This window comes from Otolemur garnettii, unplaced genomic scaffold (genome assembly GCF_000181295.1).
Source record: "Otolemur garnettii isolate 467f Iridium unplaced genomic scaffold, OtoGar3 scaffold00087, whole genome shotgun sequence".
Classification (NCBI taxonomy): Eukaryota; Metazoa; Chordata; class Mammalia; order Primates; family Galagidae; genus Otolemur; species Otolemur garnettii.
In genome coordinates this window covers 7,668,770-7,686,422 of record NW_003852482.1, presented here as the reverse complement: position 1 = coordinate 7,686,422, position 17,653 = coordinate 7,668,770, and the positions used below count along the sequence as shown (strand labels likewise).

General features: G+C 52.6%; 2 protein-coding genes across 7 annotated transcripts; one reads left to right on the top strand and one right to left on the bottom strand.

The window, feature by feature from the left end:
• Positions 1–159: 159 nt before the first annotated feature.
• Positions 160–8,225, top strand: NTMT1 (N-terminal Xaa-Pro-Lys N-methyltransferase 1). Of its 4 annotated transcripts, none has more exons than XM_012808328.1 (4): positions 160–296; positions 5,598–5,811; positions 6,607–6,859; positions 7,837–8,225. In XM_012808328.1, exons 2-4 carry the CDS (start codon positions 5,650–5,652, stop codon positions 8,091–8,093), a joined length of 672 nt encoding a protein of 223 aa, XP_012663782.1. In that variant the 5' UTR covers positions 160–296; positions 5,598–5,649; the 3' UTR covers positions 8,094–8,225. The 4 variants fall into 4 exon arrangements, with proteins under 4 accessions (XP_012663782.1, XP_023371971.1, XP_023371970.1 ...); XM_023516202.1 differs by lacking the exon at positions 160–296 and adding an exon at positions 420–435; XM_012808327.1 differs by lacking the exon at positions 160–296 and adding an exon at positions 424–483.
• Positions 8,226–8,931: 706 nt separating this feature from the next.
• ASB6 (ankyrin repeat and SOCS box containing 6) lies at positions 8,932–14,667 on the bottom strand. 3 transcript variants are annotated; one of them, XM_012808325.2, is made up of 6 exons: positions 14,431–14,667; positions 12,424–12,605; positions 11,360–11,466; positions 11,142–11,250; positions 10,575–10,661; positions 8,932–10,436 (listed from the first exon to the last, which is right to left on the bottom strand). In XM_012808325.2, the coding sequence occupies exons 1-6, from the start codon at positions 14,541–14,543 to the stop codon at positions 9,769–9,771; spliced, it is 1,266 nt and encodes a 421-aa protein (XP_012663779.1). In that variant the 5' UTR covers positions 14,544–14,667; the 3' UTR covers positions 8,932–9,768. The 3 variants fall into 3 exon arrangements, with proteins under 3 accessions (XP_012663779.1, XP_012663780.1, XP_003794953.1); XM_012808326.2 differs by lacking the exon at positions 14,431–14,667 and adding an exon at positions 13,279–14,026; XM_003794905.3 differs by lacking the exon at positions 11,142–11,250.
• Positions 14,668–17,653: the final 2,986 nt, after the last annotated feature.

Here is a 17,653-nt window from a genome sequence, read left to right as displayed (position 1 = left end):
CGCGTGGATCTTCAAGTTGGGGAGATCCCTTCCAGAGACTCAAAGTCAAATCAGATCCAGAGCTCGCAGGACTGGATGAGCTGGAGCTGGGCGGGGCCAGCCGTAGCCCCGCCCCAAGCGTACGGAAGTGACGTTAGCGGACAAAGGCAACGCGCGCTGGGAGGTGTGGCGTCTGGTCGTGGTTCAGGCCGCTTGGGCTCTTGGGGTCGCCGCCGTCGCCGCTGCCGCCACCTTCGCCCTCCCCCACTTCCTCTTCCCTGGCCTCTTCTCCTGGGTCCCGGGAGTCCCTGCCCGGGGTGAGTAGAGAGAGGCGATGCTAAGGGGAGGCAGCCCCGGGAGAAGGGAGGCCGCGACCCCCAACTGCCTCCGGCTTGTCACATGACCCAGGCGCGTGCGCGCATGCTGGCCGGGGCCCCACGTGCGCTTCTCCAAAAGGTCCACCGGCGGGACCTGAGCAGGGACAACGGAGTTCCGTGGCTGGAGGTAGCGGAGAAAAGCCAAGACACCTAAAGCCTGGGTGGAGCATTCCCCTACACCTGTTTGTAGCAAGTCCCTTTCTCTCCCTGAGCTTCATTTCCCTTCTGAGAAATATATATGTATATATATAAGGAGAGCACCCACTCGGAGGTTGGGTATGAGGAATCAGTATAATGCACAGCTCAGAGCCTGGCATAGTTAAAGTCTGTGGCATAGCAGTCGGTATCGTATTTTACCAGTGCTCCCCGCCCCAGCTCTGGCCTGACACAGATGCAGTTCACAAGACAGCCGTCGCCAAGAGCTCTTGGGGCCAAGGTCAGCCTGTTTGCAAGGAGGCAGCCATATCGAAAAGCCTAGGCTTTGCAGTCCACCAACTGTGAGATCTTTTCTGGACCTTGATTCTTCGTCTGTGCAAGAGGGGACTGAAACTGGTGGCATCCGAGGCCCCAAAGGTGGGGTGGGACTCTGTAGCAGATGGTTGTGATGTGTAGAATGATTACCCAGGGAGATGAGATGATCCCCTGGGAGGAACAAGGCCTGGGATTAAGAGCCTGAATTCCTTCCTGAATTCTGTTCCTGGTTTCATGTATTCGTTTTCACACACTTACTTTGGTGTGTTGGTTCTTCTGTCTGTAGACTGGGGGCTGTGGGAGGATTGGAGGTACAGATGGGAATGTTTTGGTGGAGGTCAGAGCTACAGACTCAAAAGGAGAGCCTCCCAGAAATCCCTGCTTTGGTTCAGTGCTTACATGGAGGGAAAGCTCACTCCCCAGCCCTGCTGATTTGCAGAGCTCTTTGAGTCTGTTGGATACCAGTAATGATCCCTTCGGTGGGTCTGACACTCTACACGTCATGTGGCATTTCAGTGCATTTTTCTCACTTGATCTTCACAATTGGCAAAGTTGACAGGAATTTCCTTTGACAGAAATTTCTAAAGCTCAAGAGAGAATCTGTGCCTGGCACTGTGTGGAGCACTGGAAGCTTTTCATGTGCACATTTAATCAGCTCAGGCTTTCTGTACAGCCAATGTCACTGTTCCCATTGTAAGAGAAACAGGATGGTGAGGTTAAATGTCTCATCTGAGCCTACGCTGCTGGTGAGCAGGGCTGAGATTCACACCTAGTTCATCTCACTCCCCCAAAGCCTTTGTTAGTTTTAGAGTTTTTCACTACCTTTTTTTTTTTTTTTTTTTTTGGTCTTATCTCCCACTCTGCAATTTATTTATTTTTGTTGTTGAGACTGAGTCTCACCCTGTTGCCCTGAGCAGTGTGCAGTGGCAACATAGCTCATTGCAACCTCAGACTCTGGGCTGTGGGGACCCCACTGGAATTACAAGTGCTTGCAGCAGCGCCCAGTTGGGCTTTTCTTTTCTTTTTCTTTTTTGAGACAGTCTCAAGCTGTAGCCCTGGTAGAGTGCGGTGGCATCATAGCTCACAGCAACTTCAAATTCTTGGGCTTAAGTGATTCTCTTGCCTCAGCTTCTCGAGTAGCTTGGACGACAGGCGCCTACCACAAGGCCTGGCTGTTTTTTGGTTGTAGTTGTCTTTGTTGTTTGGTGGGCTAGGCTAGATTCGAACCCACCAGCTGCAGTGTATGAGGCTGGTGCCCTAATCACTTGAGCTACAGGTGCGGAGCCAGTTTTTTCTTTTTTTAATTAGTCAGGGTCTCACTCTTGCTCAGGCAAGTCTTGAACTCCTGAGTTCAAGGAATTCTCCCTTCTCAGCCTCCCATAGTGCTGGGATTACATGTGTGAAGCACCATGTGCCTGGTGTCCCTTTTCTTTTTTTTTTTTTTTTTTTGAGACAGAGCCTCAAGCTGTCCCCCTGGGTAGAGTGCCATGGCTTTACTGCTCACAGCAACCTCCAACTCCTGGGCTCAAGCGAGTCTCCTGCCTTAGCCTCCCAAGTAGCTGGGACCACAGGCACCTGCCACAGTGCCTGGCTATTTTTTGTTGTTGTCCATCTTGTTGTTTGGCGGGCCTGGGCTGGATTCGAACCCACCACCTTAGGTGTATGTGGCTGGCGCCTTAGCCGCTTGAGCCACAGGTGCCAAGCCATCCCTTTCTTTTTTATAGAGCACCCCACCATTGTCATGTGTTCACTTGCAGTCCAGATAGATACAGGGAGAATGGGCAGGCTGTGAGAAGGAGGAGGTAAAGGAAACTTTAAGCAGGCTTTTGCCTCCTGTTGCTTTCAGACGGTTTCTTAGAGACTTACATGAGGAGGATGACATGAGTCTGCAAATGTCAGTAAGTTCAGGCACAATTCTCTGCCATGGATCCTGGGAGAAGGGAAGTAGTGGCGGGGGCAGCTGCCTGGTTGTTGCTGTAAACAACATCCCCTTGGAGGGGGAAGAAGACGCTAGGTGACTGAAAGGTGCAGGATTGCATTCTATCAGCTGAGCAGACAATTTACTATGAGCAAGGGGTTTCGTCTTTGAGCCAGCCCAGTGTGTACACAAAGCCAAGCCATACCCCTCAACCCTTCCCAGTTCCCATAGCCAGGTAGCTCCTCAGTGCTCTGGATCAGAGTATAGGAGCACATCCTGCCATGTGCTGTTCCTTCTGATTCCTAGCAACTCCCTGCCCCACTCCATTCTGGACACTGGGAGGAAAAGCATAGACAGGGTCCCACGAATCATGCTTATTAAAGAGTCAGCTGTTAGGGCTAATGTCAGCTATGCTTGCTGTTTCCCGATCTAGCTGTGCCTCCCTAGGCTTGTTCCTAGAATCTGCATGTAAGTGGAATTCTTGTAAATTAGATAATTCAGGGGACCTTGACATTTAAAAGAATCAAGTTGTAAGGCTTTTAGAAAAGTAAAAAATTACATCATCAGTAATAGCTGTCAGTGTTACCAGTTTTGAGTGGTTGGACTTTTCATCTGTAGGATTTTCTTAAAAATGGGAATGCCAACTGTGCAAAGTGGCTCATACCTGTAATCCTAGCACTCTGGGCGGGGGAGGGGGGGCGAGGCAGGTAGATTGACGGAGCTCAGGAATTCAAGACCAGCCTGAGCAAGTCTGAGACCAGCCCCATCTCTACTAAAAATTAAAAAAAAAAAAATAGTCATCATGGAGGGCACCTGAAGTCCCAGCTGCTCAGGAGGCTGAGGCAGGAGGATTGTTTGAGCCCAAGAGTCTGAGGTTGCTGTGAGCTATGACATGATGGCACTCAACCCCAGGGCGACAGTGAGATTTGGTCTCAAAAAGAAAAAAATGGCAATGGCTATAGCTGCACAAAGCCCTTTCCTTTATTGGTTTGACAACCAATTAGTATTAAATGCCCACCTCGTTTCAGGAAGTGGGCTACTGGTGTACAAGGTAATGTCCCTGTCCCCTGGGATGCTTGCCTCTTTGGAGGGGAGGCAGATAGATAGGCAGAGAAAGTACAGCCTGGTAAGTGTTGGGGTCCAAATTTATTTTATTCATTTGATTGGAAGTGAACATCGTTGAATACCTGCGTGTCGCGTGGGATGCAAGAGAAATTCAGTGATAAATCTTGGATGTTGCCCTTGCTCTCGAAGGAGCTCCCAGTCCTGTGGGGAGATCAATTTGAGTACAGAACCTTCAGTTTCCCAATACCAGTGGGTGGTTAGAGAGAGGGGTTAGTGAAACTGGGAGTTAAGTGATTTTGATGTTCTCCCCGGCTTGATGGATGGAGGAGCTGTGACATGGTAGTCATGGTACCTGTGGGCCTGGGTCCTTAACCCCATCAGACCCCACAATGTAAGTAGCTACGTGACATTCCGCTAGTGGTCCCTTTCCTGTCAGCTGTCAAGGTGCACCCTGGCATAGTCAGCAGTCTTAGAGCTGTGCCTGTGCGCGGGAAGCCTCAGTTGACGAGTGCCAGTTAATTCCTCAGGGAAGGGATGTGACCTTGTGCGTCTCCCTGACATTATGTGGATAAATAGGCTGGCTCCATGTGGTGTGTGGGGCCAAGCTGTCATCCCTCTCCTGAGGGGTGTGGTGGGCCTTTGCTCTGCTGCCTGGGCCCATCCATGCTGTTGTTCCCTCTCCCTCTGTCCTGGCAACAGTGTCCTTATCTGTGTCTGCTTTTGCTTCGGGTCCCTGCTGTTTACACAGTTGCCAGAGGTCTTCAGAAGCACAGATCTTCTGTGCCGCTCCCTATGTCTTAGGTGGTTCAAGGTCCATTGTTCTTCAGGGTCAAGTCCAGACCACTAAAGTGGACCCATAGGACCTTAGGTTTCTAGTCTCAAGGGCTCTGTGCATCCTTTTCTTCCAGGAGCATATTCTTGTCTCCTGCCAGCTCTTGCCCCTCTGTTTCACTTTTTTTTTTTTTTTGAGATCTTACTACATCGGCCTCAGTAGACTGCCATGGTGTCATAGCTCACAGCAACCTCTAACTATTGGGCTTAGGCAATTCTCTTGCTTCACTCCCAAGTTGGGACTATAGGCGCCTGCTGCAATGCTTGGCTATTTTTGTTGTTGTTGTTGTTGCAGTTGTTATTGTAATTTAGCAGGCCCCGGCTAGGTTCAAACCCACCAGCCCTGGTGTATGTGGCTAGCGCCCTAACCACTGAGCTATAGGTGCGGAGCCTTCTGTATCATTTCTTGAGGGATGCTTTCCCTGATCCCCACTGAGTCGGCTCCCTCAAGTGGGTACCCTTTCTAGCATTTCACTCTTCTTCTCTGTCCCCCGCAGTTGTGGTTATGTGGTCTGTATAGTTGTTTTCCGCCTGGCTGTGTTCCCAGTTCACAGCAGAGTGCCTGGCAGTATCCCTGTTCTTTGTTAAGGAAGGACTATACCCAACATGAGTTGTGTCTGTGCTGAGTGAAAGGCAGCAGGTGTGTACTCCTTAGGGACTCCCCGAGTCTGCTGTCACACCTGCTCTCTAGTGTGGATCGGGATTGTCTGTCTGCTGGGCCAGAGGTCAGAGTCAGGTGTCATGTAGCGCATGTCAAGAACTCATAGCCAGGAACCCAGGGCTCCTGCTTTGTGCCGTCATCCAGAGGGGAGAGGCAGATTTGGGGATAATGTACATTCCTCTGCGCTGGGCAGGACTGTGCATCTTTTGAAACCTGGCATGAGACTGGCCCTCTGCCTGCAGGGCCTTTCTGCAGTCCTTGACTGGGCTGACTTACTCCTCTTTTCCTTACTCAGGAGGTACCATTGCTGATCGTGGTGCTTGAGTGGAGTGTTGGTTGGTGACGGCATGACAAGTGAGGTGATAGAAGATGAGAAACAATTCTATTCAAAGGCCAAGATGTACTGGAAGCAAATCCCACCCACAGTGGACGGCATGCTTGGGGGGTATGGCCACATCTCCAGCATCGACATCAACAGCTCCCGGAAGTTTCTGCAGAGGTTTTTGAGGGTAGGCAGGTCTGGTGTTACTGTCCAGGAGAGGCTGTGACTCTGGTGTCACCTTTCACACGTAACACTGCTACAGTCTGGTTATCTGTTGGTACCTACCCGAAGGCCTTAAGGAGTTGGGCCAGTGGGGTGACTTCGGGTCTGTGGACTTAGCCGCAGGGTTATCAGATGGAGGTTGGCTGTTATGGCAGAATTGAAGTGCCAAAATGGGGCAGGCTTCTCTCAAAATGTTCAGTTTCACTGGGGATGAAACCCTTGCCATGCTGCCATGTCCGTGGGTCTTGGCTATTCTGCCAGGTGCAGACTCCTAATTCCTATGGTTTCCACCACACCTCTTCCCCCACCCCCTGCCTTGTACCAGGCTGGGGCCCCATCGGGCCTACCCTTTTTCATCTCCCTTGGCCAGCACAGATGCTGCTGCTTGCCCCCTCCACCCAGTATCTCCCCCCTACCTGCTTTCCATCTCCCGGCCCTGTTCACCAGTTGTCCGTCCACTTTTCTGTCCAGATTCATCTCTGCTATTGTTTCCCTGGGATCTCAGGAGTGAGAAATTAATGCGCCTGTTCAAGCTATCACCTTGAAATAGACATGATGGCTGTCAGTTTAGAAATGTGTGGCCCGGAAAAGGAATGTCCCATGTACCACCACCACCACCACCCCCGCCCCTGCTCTCCCCCCAAACAGCCTCCCCAGCACTGCTGGCCACCAGCTTGTACTGAGTCCTGATTTGAGTCTCGTTCCCAGGGTTCATGAGGAAGCGGACCTTTGATAGGTCATATTCCTTCTCTGCTTTTAGGAAGGCCCGAACAAGACCGGAACTTCCTGTGCCCTGGACTGTGGCGCTGGCATTGGCAGGATCACCAAGCGGCTGCTCTTACCGCTGTTCAGGGTGGTGGATATGGTTGATGTGACAGAGGACTTTCTGATTAAAGCCAAGACCTACCTGGGGGAGGAAGGCAAGAGGGTGAGGAACTACTTCTGTTGTGGTCTCCAGGACTTCAGCCCAGAGCCGGACTCTTACGACGTGATCTGGATCCAGTGGGTGATAGGTGAGGGTCCTACTGTCCTTCCCCACCCACTTGTGTGTCTCCTGCCACTTGAACTACCCACATGGTCTTGGGAGCTGGGGCATTGTGCTCTTGCAGTAGGCAGGTGGCAAGGATTCCCATTCTCCCTGTGTATTCTAGGACTCTGGGAGAGACTATGCCTAAAAGGTACATGTCCTCGGGCAGCACCTGTGGCTCAAAGTAGTAGGGTGCCAGCCCCATATACCGGAGGTGGTGGATTCAAACCCAGCCCCAGCCAAAAAAAAAAAAAATTGCAAAAAAACCCCTAAATGTCCTTCTGGGTTTTGTTTCAACTATCTGCTGCTATCCATTTGGGGCAGTTTTCTGTCAAATTTTTAAATGGCCCATAACTTAACTGTATTCAAAGAAAATAAGTTGTATGAGGGTTTCTTTAAAAAAAGTTAAAAATTTAACCCTTGGCTGCCCCTGCTGTTTGCAGGAAGTAATCCCTGCTTTGATACCCTGCCCTGTGTCCACTCAGCCTAATGGCACACCTGGAATGTTGCACCCTGGTGGCAGGCCACTGCACTAGTCAGCCACCTCCTGCAAGGTGGGCAGCAGCACACCTCTGCTGTGGACATTCTGGGTCTGGCCCTGTATTTTCTGGTCCCAAGAATCCTTTGGACTGTGAATGTAGGGAAGGAAATCTGGGACCGCCTGCAGTCCAAACACCTGATACCATGTGCACTCCCCTAATCTAGGCCTGGGGGGTGGCAGTGTGTAGGTATTGGGTAGGGTCAGCTTTGTGCTTAGTGTGCCTTTGGGTAGGTAACTTCTGAGCTAGTTTCCTCTTAAATGTTAGCAAACCCCTCAAGTCTATTGAGAGCCAGCAAGGCCGTGTGCGCACCAGATGTGGGGCACAAAGGAAGGGCTCAGCCATGGCTGAAAACCGTCTCCCATCCAGTGGCTTGCTTGTGTTTGCATCTTTCCCCTGGTAACCTTGCCTCTGCCCTTCCCAGGCCACCTAACTGATCAGCACTTGGCTGAGTTCCTCCGGCGCTGTAAGGGGGGACTCCGCCCCAATGGCATCATCGTCATCAAAGACAACATGGCCCAGGAGGGCGTGATCCTAGATGATGTGGACAGCAGCGTGTGCCGGGACCTCGAAGTGGTCCGTAGGATCATCCACAGCGCAGGCCTCAGCCTCTTGGCCGAGGAGAGGCAGGAGAACCTCCCTGAGGAGATCTACCATGTCTACAGCTTTGCCCTGAGATGAACTGGGCTGGCAGGAGAAACTGAGGACCCACGGCCCTGGTGGGGGTTGCTAGCAGTTGCTTGAGATGCAGGCTCTACACTGATGGCTGTAGAGTGTTGAGGCTGCTAAATATACCTGTCTGCCATCCACTCACTATACAGACTCTTCTTATAAAGGCAGGTGGGGCCCGTGGGAGGGGCGCTCCCGAATCTGCAGGGAGGCTGGAGCCTGGCCTCCCTGCACTTAGAGGTGGGGACTAGGTGGTAGGGGCTGGGGGCCAACAAGCCCATGGGGCTCCCTATGCTCCCTCATGGGAACGTAGTCATCACACCAGAAGCTGTTCCGCGGTCAGTTGGAAGTCTTGCCTTCGACCTGGCTGCCTTAAGAGGAAGGGGATGAGCCTTAACTTAGTGGCTGAGGACTTGAAGAAATACGGTCTTCACTTGGGGGAGGAACAGAGCTGGGCTTGTGAAACTTCTGAGCATCTGTCCAGTTGCTGCTTGTGGGTGTGCTTACGCGCCCAGTCCTCTTTGATTACAAAGAGGGTCTTAGTGGCCTTAAAGTGATGGTCGTAACAGCAAGGGGAGGTCTGTGGCCTCTCTTCACTGAGCTTGGGGCCCCTTCTTGGTGGGCATTTTCATTCAGAAATAAAAGGGGTAAGCCCTTCTACTATGAAGGTCCAGCCAGTCTGGAGTGGTGCTTCTTTATGGGGACAAGTGTCACACACCCTCTCCCTCCCAAAGGCTGCACCTGCTTCTGTCTACTGTGTTCCTTATTGGCTGCTATGATCCTTTATCCTGAACTGAGGAGAGGGACAGAATCATACAAGGACATGGAAAAGTCAAGAGAATTGGTTCCATTTTATGATATAAATATATCATTTAGTTACCTTAAGCTTCATCCCAAAGGCATTAACACAATCCACAATGGTCAGTGTGACTTGGACAGAGTTTACAAGCCCTCCACACTGAGCAGTGTGGTCAGCTGTCTTGATGGTGTGCTATCAGGTGAGCCCCTCACAAAGACAATTCTGAAAGGGCTGTCCCTGCTGTGCACGCATGATTGCTTTTTAGCAGAAGGCATGGTCCCCAAGGCCTTGGGCTTGGTGCGTGTATAGCTGCCACTAGAGCACAGCCCTGGTAGGCAGGGCCATAGGTGACCCAGCTACTGAGCTCTAGAAGGTAGCAGGGGTCAGCTCAGCTTTCAACACAAGGAGATGGGCCATGGAGGCCCTTAGTGCCTTCTCCCCCAGTTCACCAAAAGCACTTGTGACAATCTGGAGTGAAAAGAGGCAGGAATAGGACCTGGCTAGGTGGCACCCACAGGACATACCCTGGCTTCCTTCTGGCTCCCGCTGAGCCTCTGTGCAGGACCGCAGATTGCTGCAGCTCTTGGGGATGCTCAGACTCGGCACTTTGGGTATAACTGGTCCGAAATCTAAACACTGTCCCTTTTTCCAATGTGGTTTGAGATTTTGGGGATACTGCCAGAGGGAAGAGGGGCAGTCTCCCTGGAAGACAGAGCTGCACCTTTTACCACGGGAGGATTACAGCTCGGGCTCTACCTGGTAGGCTCACTAAGGGTACAGCTCATTGCTTACATCAAAAGACGCTCCCACAAAACTGTCACAGGTACTCAAATCCATCACAGGTTGACTGATGCTGCCTAGACCCTCATTCCTTTTAGTCACGCCCTGTTAGATGTCATCCTTGAGGGTGCCGCTGTGCTCACTGAGAAGGTACCACTTCAGCCTGTCAGGCAGAGGCAGAGCTTTGACCTTCACGTCCACAGGCCATGGCTGAAGGTAGAGGCGGATAGAGACACGGCACAGGTGCTTGAGGGGTGGGGGATAGCTTTCCAGCTGCCTCAAGGAGAAGTAGAGGGCCTGGATCTTTTCTGCCAGGCTTCCCACAGGATGGATATTGAAGTTTTCAGGCAGCTGGAGTTTCTGGGAGTTGGTCACCATGAGATCCAGCACAGTCTCGGCTTTGCGCAGGAGGTCCACGTGGCTCTCATCTTCAGCACAGCCTGGATGAGAACAGAGCCTCTCAAAGATGATATGAAAGCCAGACCAGCAGGACGCACCATGGAGGGAACAGTTGTAGGCAGCGCCAGACTCCAGGAGGAAGCGCAGGAGAGGGAAATGCAGCTTAAAGTTCTTGAGGCAAATATGGGTGAGGGATTCATGGGCTGGGCATTCACTGGGATCTGCCCCATGAGCCAGCAGCAACTGTGTTACTTGGAAACAGAAGCGGTTGATCATTTCGGCTTCCTCTTTATCCCCTCCCACGGTCTCACCAAGCAAGAAGATGATGCAGGTGAACACAGTGTCCCCATCTTTGGTGGTAGCCTTGACATCTGCCCCTAGAAGAGCCATCAGAACAACAGAAGGGCTTCAACCTTGGCAAACAAATCTACACATTTTGAGGAGTTGGGGAGAGCCCACAGAAAGTGACCTGCAGTGTGAAAGGGCGAGTCTAGGGAACATAGGACAAGCCTCACCTCCTTCCAGTAAGAGCCGGATGTTCTCAGTGTTGTGGATCTGCACTCCATCACTGCTAGCCAAAGCATGGAGCAGGGCAGTCTTTCCTAGTGAGGGAGGGAGGCGGTGTGAGGGTGGCCAGGAGCCAGGGCAGGGTACCCCAGAGACAGGTGGAGATCTCAGTGCTCAGGATCAGAAAATGGGACTTCAAAAGGACTGAACTCTCAGCTGGGGTGAGGGCTGACAGTGACTGGCTTCTGGCCATTCTCCTTCCACCACTAAAAAACCTGGAGTGGAAGGTCCTGAGGTGCTACTTGGGACCCAGGCTGGGCCTCCCAACAGGAAGCCATTGTTTCCTTGGAAGCTGAGCACACACATACCCTTTCCTGTTTCCTCCTGCAGACAACCCTTGAAGGCCAGCCTGGGGACATAACTGCACAGCCTCAACCCTCTGCGCTCAGCAAGTCAGCAAAATCCACCTGTGCCATCACATAGGGCCAGTATTCAGCCTGCCTTAACTGGCATCCTGGAGTACCCTGGGTGTCCTTTAAGGTGCCCAGGGTTCAGGCTATCCGGGAGGCACCCACCGTGTTTGTCAGCTGCATTAACATCAGCTCCAAGGTCCAGGAGGCGCTGCAGGCAGGGCAGGCGCTCCGGCTCTTCACTGGCCAAGTCCAAGGGGCTGCTCTCATGAATCTGAGCCAAGACAGCATGAGCCAGGTTGGCCTGGGGGCATGCGGTGGGGCTCTGAGGCTGCTGGGCTCCCACACATTCCCCTTCATGGCACACAGGACCTGGTACTTACGCGGTCCCTCCGATTGATGTCAGCCCCATGCTGCACCAGCAGCTCCACTATGTCCGGCTGGTTCCGCAGGACAGCGATGTGTAAAGCTGTGTAGTAGGTGACAGGGTCTGGGGGAACAGACACAGCTCATGTTAGTCTTGCATTCTCACAGCATGTCCCAGCCTGGCCTTGGGGGCCAGCCCCAGCTCACACCTTAAGTGTCAAGATGGAGGCCCAGGCTCCTGTCACCAATGGGGTCAGGACAGACTGTTCTCACCAGATGTTTAGAGGGTCCTGGCAGCCTTCTGGTAGGCCTAAAACACAACCAGTCTGCACTTGGTTTCCTCTTTGTAAAAGGGGGCCATAAAAAGGGGCATCTCTTCCAGATTGTTGGGACACTCCAGGTAGGAGCTCTGGCTGCTCTGTTCCTTGAACCTGGACTGACAGCTAGAATTCAGAATGGGCTCCCTCAACTCCTTGAGCCTGCAGGAGCTCAGCAGCCTCTGAGTCCATCCTCAGGTGGGGAGCAGGGCAGGCCTGGCTGTATCATGGGTCAGTACAGGTCCCCCCTTTGGACACCAGACAGCCTGCCTGTCTCCTCACTAACCCTGCCCTCCACTGGTGAGAGCTACAGAGGAAAGGACAACAGCACAGTCAAATCCAGAAGCCAACATGGTCCTTATGTGACTTACACCTAATGTGGCCTTTCTGTTTTCTCCTTTCCCTATGGCATTAGCAAAAACACATATTGGCTAAGAGTAAGTTGCAGAAAATTACCTTCCCTTAGCTCTAGGCACAGTGCCAGCAGCTGCAGTTTCACATTAATGGAAGTGAGGATTAATCTGGGAGCTAGGGAAAGTTTGCTAAATCAATCACATAGTAGAGCCAGCAACACACAGCTCTTGGAACAGAGGAGGTAAGAGCCCTCTGCAAGCCCACAGTGGGATGGGAGACCACCTCCTCCACTGATGAGAGCCAGAGAGGAAAGGAGGTTGCCACCAGGAAAGAAATGAGGGAAGTCACTCCTAAGGGATAAAAGAAAGGGTGGAAGGCCTGCCCACTCCCAGTCCTGGGCTCCAGCTGACCTTCAAAGTTGAGATTAGCCCCATTCCGCAGAAGAACATCTGCTGCGCGTGTCAGGCCCAGCTCAGCCATCTTGAGCAGGGCGTTGCTCACACCTTCCTGGTAAAAGGGAGAGTGGGCCTTCCTTTCCAACAGCTCTGTGAGGACGAAGAGCCGGCTCTCCTCACTGGCAATATAACTGGGCCTGGAGCAGAAGAGAGGCAGACCAGTGAGGGTGGGCACAGCTGTAGAAACAGCTGACCCAGGCACCCTGGTGGGGGGCAGCCTTTACTGTCGTGCTCTAGTCAGGGCCCTGACTCTGGGGCAGAAACTCTCTCTTAGGAGAAGGTCGGAAGTGGAGAGAGGGCCAAGCCAGACCTTCATCCTGGAGTAGACTCTTGGGTTTGCTGAGAAAGGACTGGGTCTGTCTGCAGTCTTCTCCCTAGTTGCCCAAAGAGCCTGGTCCCTAGCTTTGTTAGTATGAAAGGGAACCCTCAAGGCCAGGAGCCAGAACCAGACTCTGACACTCCTTTAGCCTTTCAGACTAAATACCCCAACTCTCCCTGAGCTGCAGGATGCCAGAACAGTCAGCAGATCCTCCTCGCTCCCCTCTCACACAGATCTTCAGCCTCACTCCCAGCCCAAGAATGAGTACACACAAGGAACCTCACATCATATCGCCAACCCACCTGGTCCCCAGACTCCCCCTCTGACTTCCCTGGCCAGCACTAACTACTAAGAGCTGCTGTGGCTTTCTCCAAAAGCTCAGACCCAGGCTCTGCTCCATGCCCTTGAACACATATGACAGCGTTCCACCTCCACCTCTTGGTGAGGTTTCCCTTCTCCACTGGTGCTCCCCACCCATCTCTCAGTCTCACCCATCTGTGTCCCTTCAGTTGGCTGTTTGGGCAAGATTCCATCTCATCTCTCTGGAACCCAGAGCACCAAAGATGCAAAGCAAACACCTGGGACAGTTTCTGTATGATCTCTGGGGCTCACCACAACGGCCATGCAGCTGCTCTTTGCTGACCTACTCTCTCTCTGCACAGCCTTAGTTAAGGAAATGTCTTGCACCGCCTTTTCAGAGTAAGCCTCAAAGCGAACACAGCAGAGATAGTGATGAGGAACGTCTAGGTTTAACCACCAAGGTCCCTGAGACTCCTAATAACTACATATTTGAAATTCCAACTGATAACTCCCCCACCTTCAGCTGAGCCCCTTTCCCCCCACTCCAGCTCTTGTCTCTATTACACCTGATGTACTCAGTACTGATCAGAGCGTCAGTCTCTTTGGAGCATAAGTGCCATGAAAGGTGGGCGTATGCTTGGCCCCCTGATGTGCTCCAAGTATTGCACGCTCAGTACAACAAGCAGCGAATATGGACTACTTTCCAACACCTATCCACAGGTTCAGGACAGACCTGCTTGTGCCTACACAAATGTACACCCAGCTACAAAAAAGCTTGTTTCCACACCACTCTGGGGTAAAAACTGAGGCCTTCACAGATTCTGCCCTGCTGCGCAACTCCGGGGGCGGGGGAGTGTAGGGCAATAAGACGGACAGGGCACAGGGTGGGCCCCTGAGGCGCAGGCCCAGTCGACACTCCACCCTTAGGCCTTCCATGGTCTTTGCCGGCGCTGGTCTGGAATACCCTACAGTCCAGGCGTCCTCAAACTTTTAAAACACGGTGCCAGTTCACTGTCCCTCAGACCGTTGGAGGGCCGGACTGCGGGCCCCGGGACGAGTCGGTTGCTAAGGACAGGCGGCGGCGGCAAAAACACCCGGCGGGCCGGATAAATGTCCTGGGCGGGCCGTAGTTTGAGGATGCCTGCACCCTGTACGGGGCAGGACAGGGATCGGCGCGGAGTAGCTCGCGCTGGGAGCATGCAACTCTGGCTTCAGTACGTCTCTCCATCTGTAAAAGGGCGAGACAACCACACCACCCCCACCAGGCTTGTGCTGACAATTAAAGCAGGAAGCAGCGCCAGGCCGGAGAGGCCTCGGCCAGCCGACAGGAGAGAGCGAGTTACCGGTCCAGAGGCTCCTGCCGCTCGGGGTCCTGGATTCCTAAAGAGCCCAGAATGGCATCTACCAGCGGCTGGTACTCGAAGATGATCCTCCGGAAGCCGTGAAGGAACGGCATCGTGGAGGCCCCCGGGCGCGGCAAAGTGGCCGCGCTTCCCGCCGAGGCCCACTAGCCGATTTGACGCGCTCCGCCGGCCCTGAGGCAGGTCCAGCTCTGCTGGTTCAGCCCCTGAGCCCAGCCCGGTCTGCCGCCCAAGCCGCAGCTCCGTGCCGGAAGTGCCTCTTGCATACTTCCGGTTCCCGTGAGCCTGGGGGGGAACGCGCGGTTGGTGAAAGCGCCCCCTGCGGGCTCGGAGGACCCCGGAGCGACCGGGACTGCTAATGGGGAAAGGACCCGGAGGTGGTGGAAGAGCTTTCTCCAAGGGATTCCAGGAGGCGGCCCCAACTGAGCCGGCGCGCAGACCCGCGCCAACCTGATCCGAGACCCGAGCGAGCCCTCCCCTTCCGGCCAAAGTCCGGCCCGGCCCAGCATCCCCCTGCGATGCCGCCCGCGGCCGCTGGGCGCCGTCCGAGCTCCGCCCATTGAGCGCTCCAGCCCGGTTGTGCACAGGCTGGGATCAAATCAGCCGTTCCTTCTACCTTGGCCTGGCTCTCTCCTTCCCCTGAGAAGGGGCTGGGCTACCTCTGTCACCACCTAGGCACGCTGACTAGAAAGACGAGGTCCACAGCCTCTGAACGTCACCTCCCCGCGGACGATGGGGACAATTCCTATTTTTCTGTTCCTGGGAGCGTCCGGTCAGGCAGGCTGCCAGCTCTTTTTATTGTCTGCCTTGATGGACTCAATGAACTTTACTTTGATTGATTGATTGATAGATGCGGCGTCTTTTTTTTTTTTTTTTTTTTTTTTAGACAGGAGCCTCAAGCTATCCCCTTGGGTAGAGTGCTATGGCATCTCAGCTCACTGCAACCTCCAACTCCTGGGCTCAAGCGAGTCTCCTGTTTCAGCCTCCCAAGTAGCTGGGACCACAGGCGCCTGCCACAACACCTGGCTATTTTTTCATTGCAGCCGTCATTGTTTGGCTGGCCCGGGGCTGGATTCGAACCCGCCACCTTGGGTGTACGTGGCTGGCACCTTAGCCACTTGAGCCACAGGCGCCGAGCCGATAGATGCAGAGTCTTACTCTGTCGCTCAACATGGAGTGCAATGGCCCAGTCATAGCTCACTGCAGCCTTGAACTCTCGGACTTAAGTGATCCTCCTGCTTTAGCCTCTGGAGCAGCTGGGTCTGCTGGCACGTGCCACCATGCCAGGGTGACTTTTAAAATTTTTGTAGACTCTGGTCTTTCTGTGTTGTCAAGCTGGTCTCAAACTCTTGGCAGCAGCATCGTCCTAGTAGTCCCAGCTACTCAGGACACTGAGGCAGTAGGATCCCTTGAGCTAAGGAAGTTGAGGCTGCAGTGAGTTATGACCAGGCTACTGCATTCCAGACTGAGTAACAGAAAAAGACCTTCTCTCTAGGCTCTGCGCCTGTAGCATAGTGGTTAGGGGGCTAGCCACATACACCAAGGCTGGTGGGTTCAAACCTAGCCCAGGCCAGCTAAACAACAATAATAACAACTACAACAGAAAAGTGTCCAGGCATTGTGGTGGGCACTGGTAGTCCTAGCTACTTGGGAGGTTGAGGCAAGAGAATCACTTGAGCACAAGAATTTGAGGTTGTGAGCTGTGATGCTGTAGCACTCTACTGAGGGCACCATAGTGAGGCTCTGTCTCAAAAAAAAAAAAAAAGTCCTCTCTAAAAAGAAAATAAATAAAAGCACATTTCAAGCAACCTTAAAAAAAAGGCAAAGTTATAATTTTCTTATAACTAAACATTCTTAAAATGGGCAGAGTAGAGACCCTCCACCATGAACAACAGAGCTGTAACAAGTAGAACCAATCCAAAGCGTGTCCAGCTCCAGCCATGGGGATCTAGCAGAGTGGGAGATGCAGGCAGGGCTGGATAACTTGCCTGCTATTATTATTAAGTTAAAACTGTAGTGCAGACCAAGTGACAAGCTATCAAAATCCCTGTCAGTACTCCAAATGCTTTATTTTGCTCCTCCTCCATTGCCTAAAGCAGCAGAAAAGAGGAGGTCGGGAAGGCAGCTGTTTTTAACCATTTAGAGCATTGCCAGCTTGGGCTTCCCAGAAGCAGCTTGGGACACTGGGTCTGAGGCTCCCAACACATTTCTGCCTTGGTTCTACCAGGAAAAAAGTATCTTCCCCTTAAGTGAAATCAGGAAATGTTGCTCATGCAGAAATGGAGATCTGTGGTTTGTCTTGTAAAATCTGAAGGGTCTGAGTTCCCACCTGGCAACAATGAGCACCTGGATGGGGCACTCGCTCCAGGTGCCTCAAACTCTCCCCAGTGTTGCACTGGGGGGTTGAGGATCTATATCTCTCAGTCTCTTAAGTAATGTCAAGTCCCAGAAGAGTGCAGCTGTCCTCAGGTGACCCAAGGGCTTCACTACCCTTCTCTCATTTCATCTAGGGCTTCTGGCTCCATCACACAGGTGAGGAGACAAAGGTCTGACTTGCCCGAGAACACACAGTCACTGGGCCAGGGCACATCAAGCACAGGGTCCAGGCAGAGTCATGTGGACCACCTGATATGAACCCCACTTCTGCCCTGGCTTCCTTAGTGTCAGAGCAGCACTGTTGCAAAGTACCACACACATGATGGCTTAAAACAACAGACATTTATTCTTTCACAGTTCTAGAGGCTAAAAAGTCAAACTCCAGCTGTTAGCAGAGCCACAGTCCCTCAAGACCCTAGAAAAGATCCCCTAGAAAAAGTTCTGGGGACTCCAGGTGTACCTGAGCTTGGGCCAGCATCGCTCCAGTCTCTACCTACCTGCCTTCACATAGCCTCCTTACCCATGTCTGTGCCCCTGTCCAAATCGCCCTCTTCTTTCTAAAAGACACCATTCATTGGGTTTAGGGCCCAACCTAATTTAGTATGATCATGTTCTAACTTGATTACATCTGCAAAAACCTTTTTTTTCCAAATCAGTTCACATTCCAGGTTCCAGAACTAGGACTTGAATATATCTTTTGGATGACATAATTAAACCCACTGTAATGGGTGACCCCAGGTGTGGCCCTTTTGGTCACTGGGCCTCAGTTTCCTCATCTATAACCTGAGGACCCTTCCAGCTGTGACAGTCTTTTTTTTTTTTTTTTTTT

Excerpts from the sequence above, each read along its gene's own strand:
- NTMT1 (XM_012808328.1), top strand. The coding sequence starts at position 5,650 with ATGACAAGTGAGGTGATAGAAGATGAGAAACAATTCTATTCAAAGGCC. Across the intron at positions 5,812-6,606 it reads TTCTGCAGAGGTTTTTGAGG|GAAGGCCCGAACAAGACCGG; the intron begins GTAGGCAGGTCT and ends CTCTGCTTTTAG. Across the intron at positions 6,860-7,836 it reads CTGGATCCAGTGGGTGATAG|GCCACCTAACTGATCAGCAC; the intron begins GTGAGGGTCCTA and ends TGCCCTTCCCAG.
- ASB6 (XM_012808325.2), bottom strand. The coding sequence starts at position 14,543 with ATGCCGTTCCTTCACGGCTTCCGGAGGATCATCTTCGAGTACCAGCCG. Across the intron at positions 11,467-12,423 it reads GGCTAATCTCAACTTTGAAG|ACCCTGTCACCTACTACACA; the intron begins GTCAGCTGGAGC and ends CTGTTCCCCCAG. Across the intron at positions 10,662-11,141 it reads TAATGCAGCTGACAAACACG|GAAAGACTGCCCTGCTCCAT; the intron begins GTGGGTGCCTCC and ends CTCCCTCACTAG.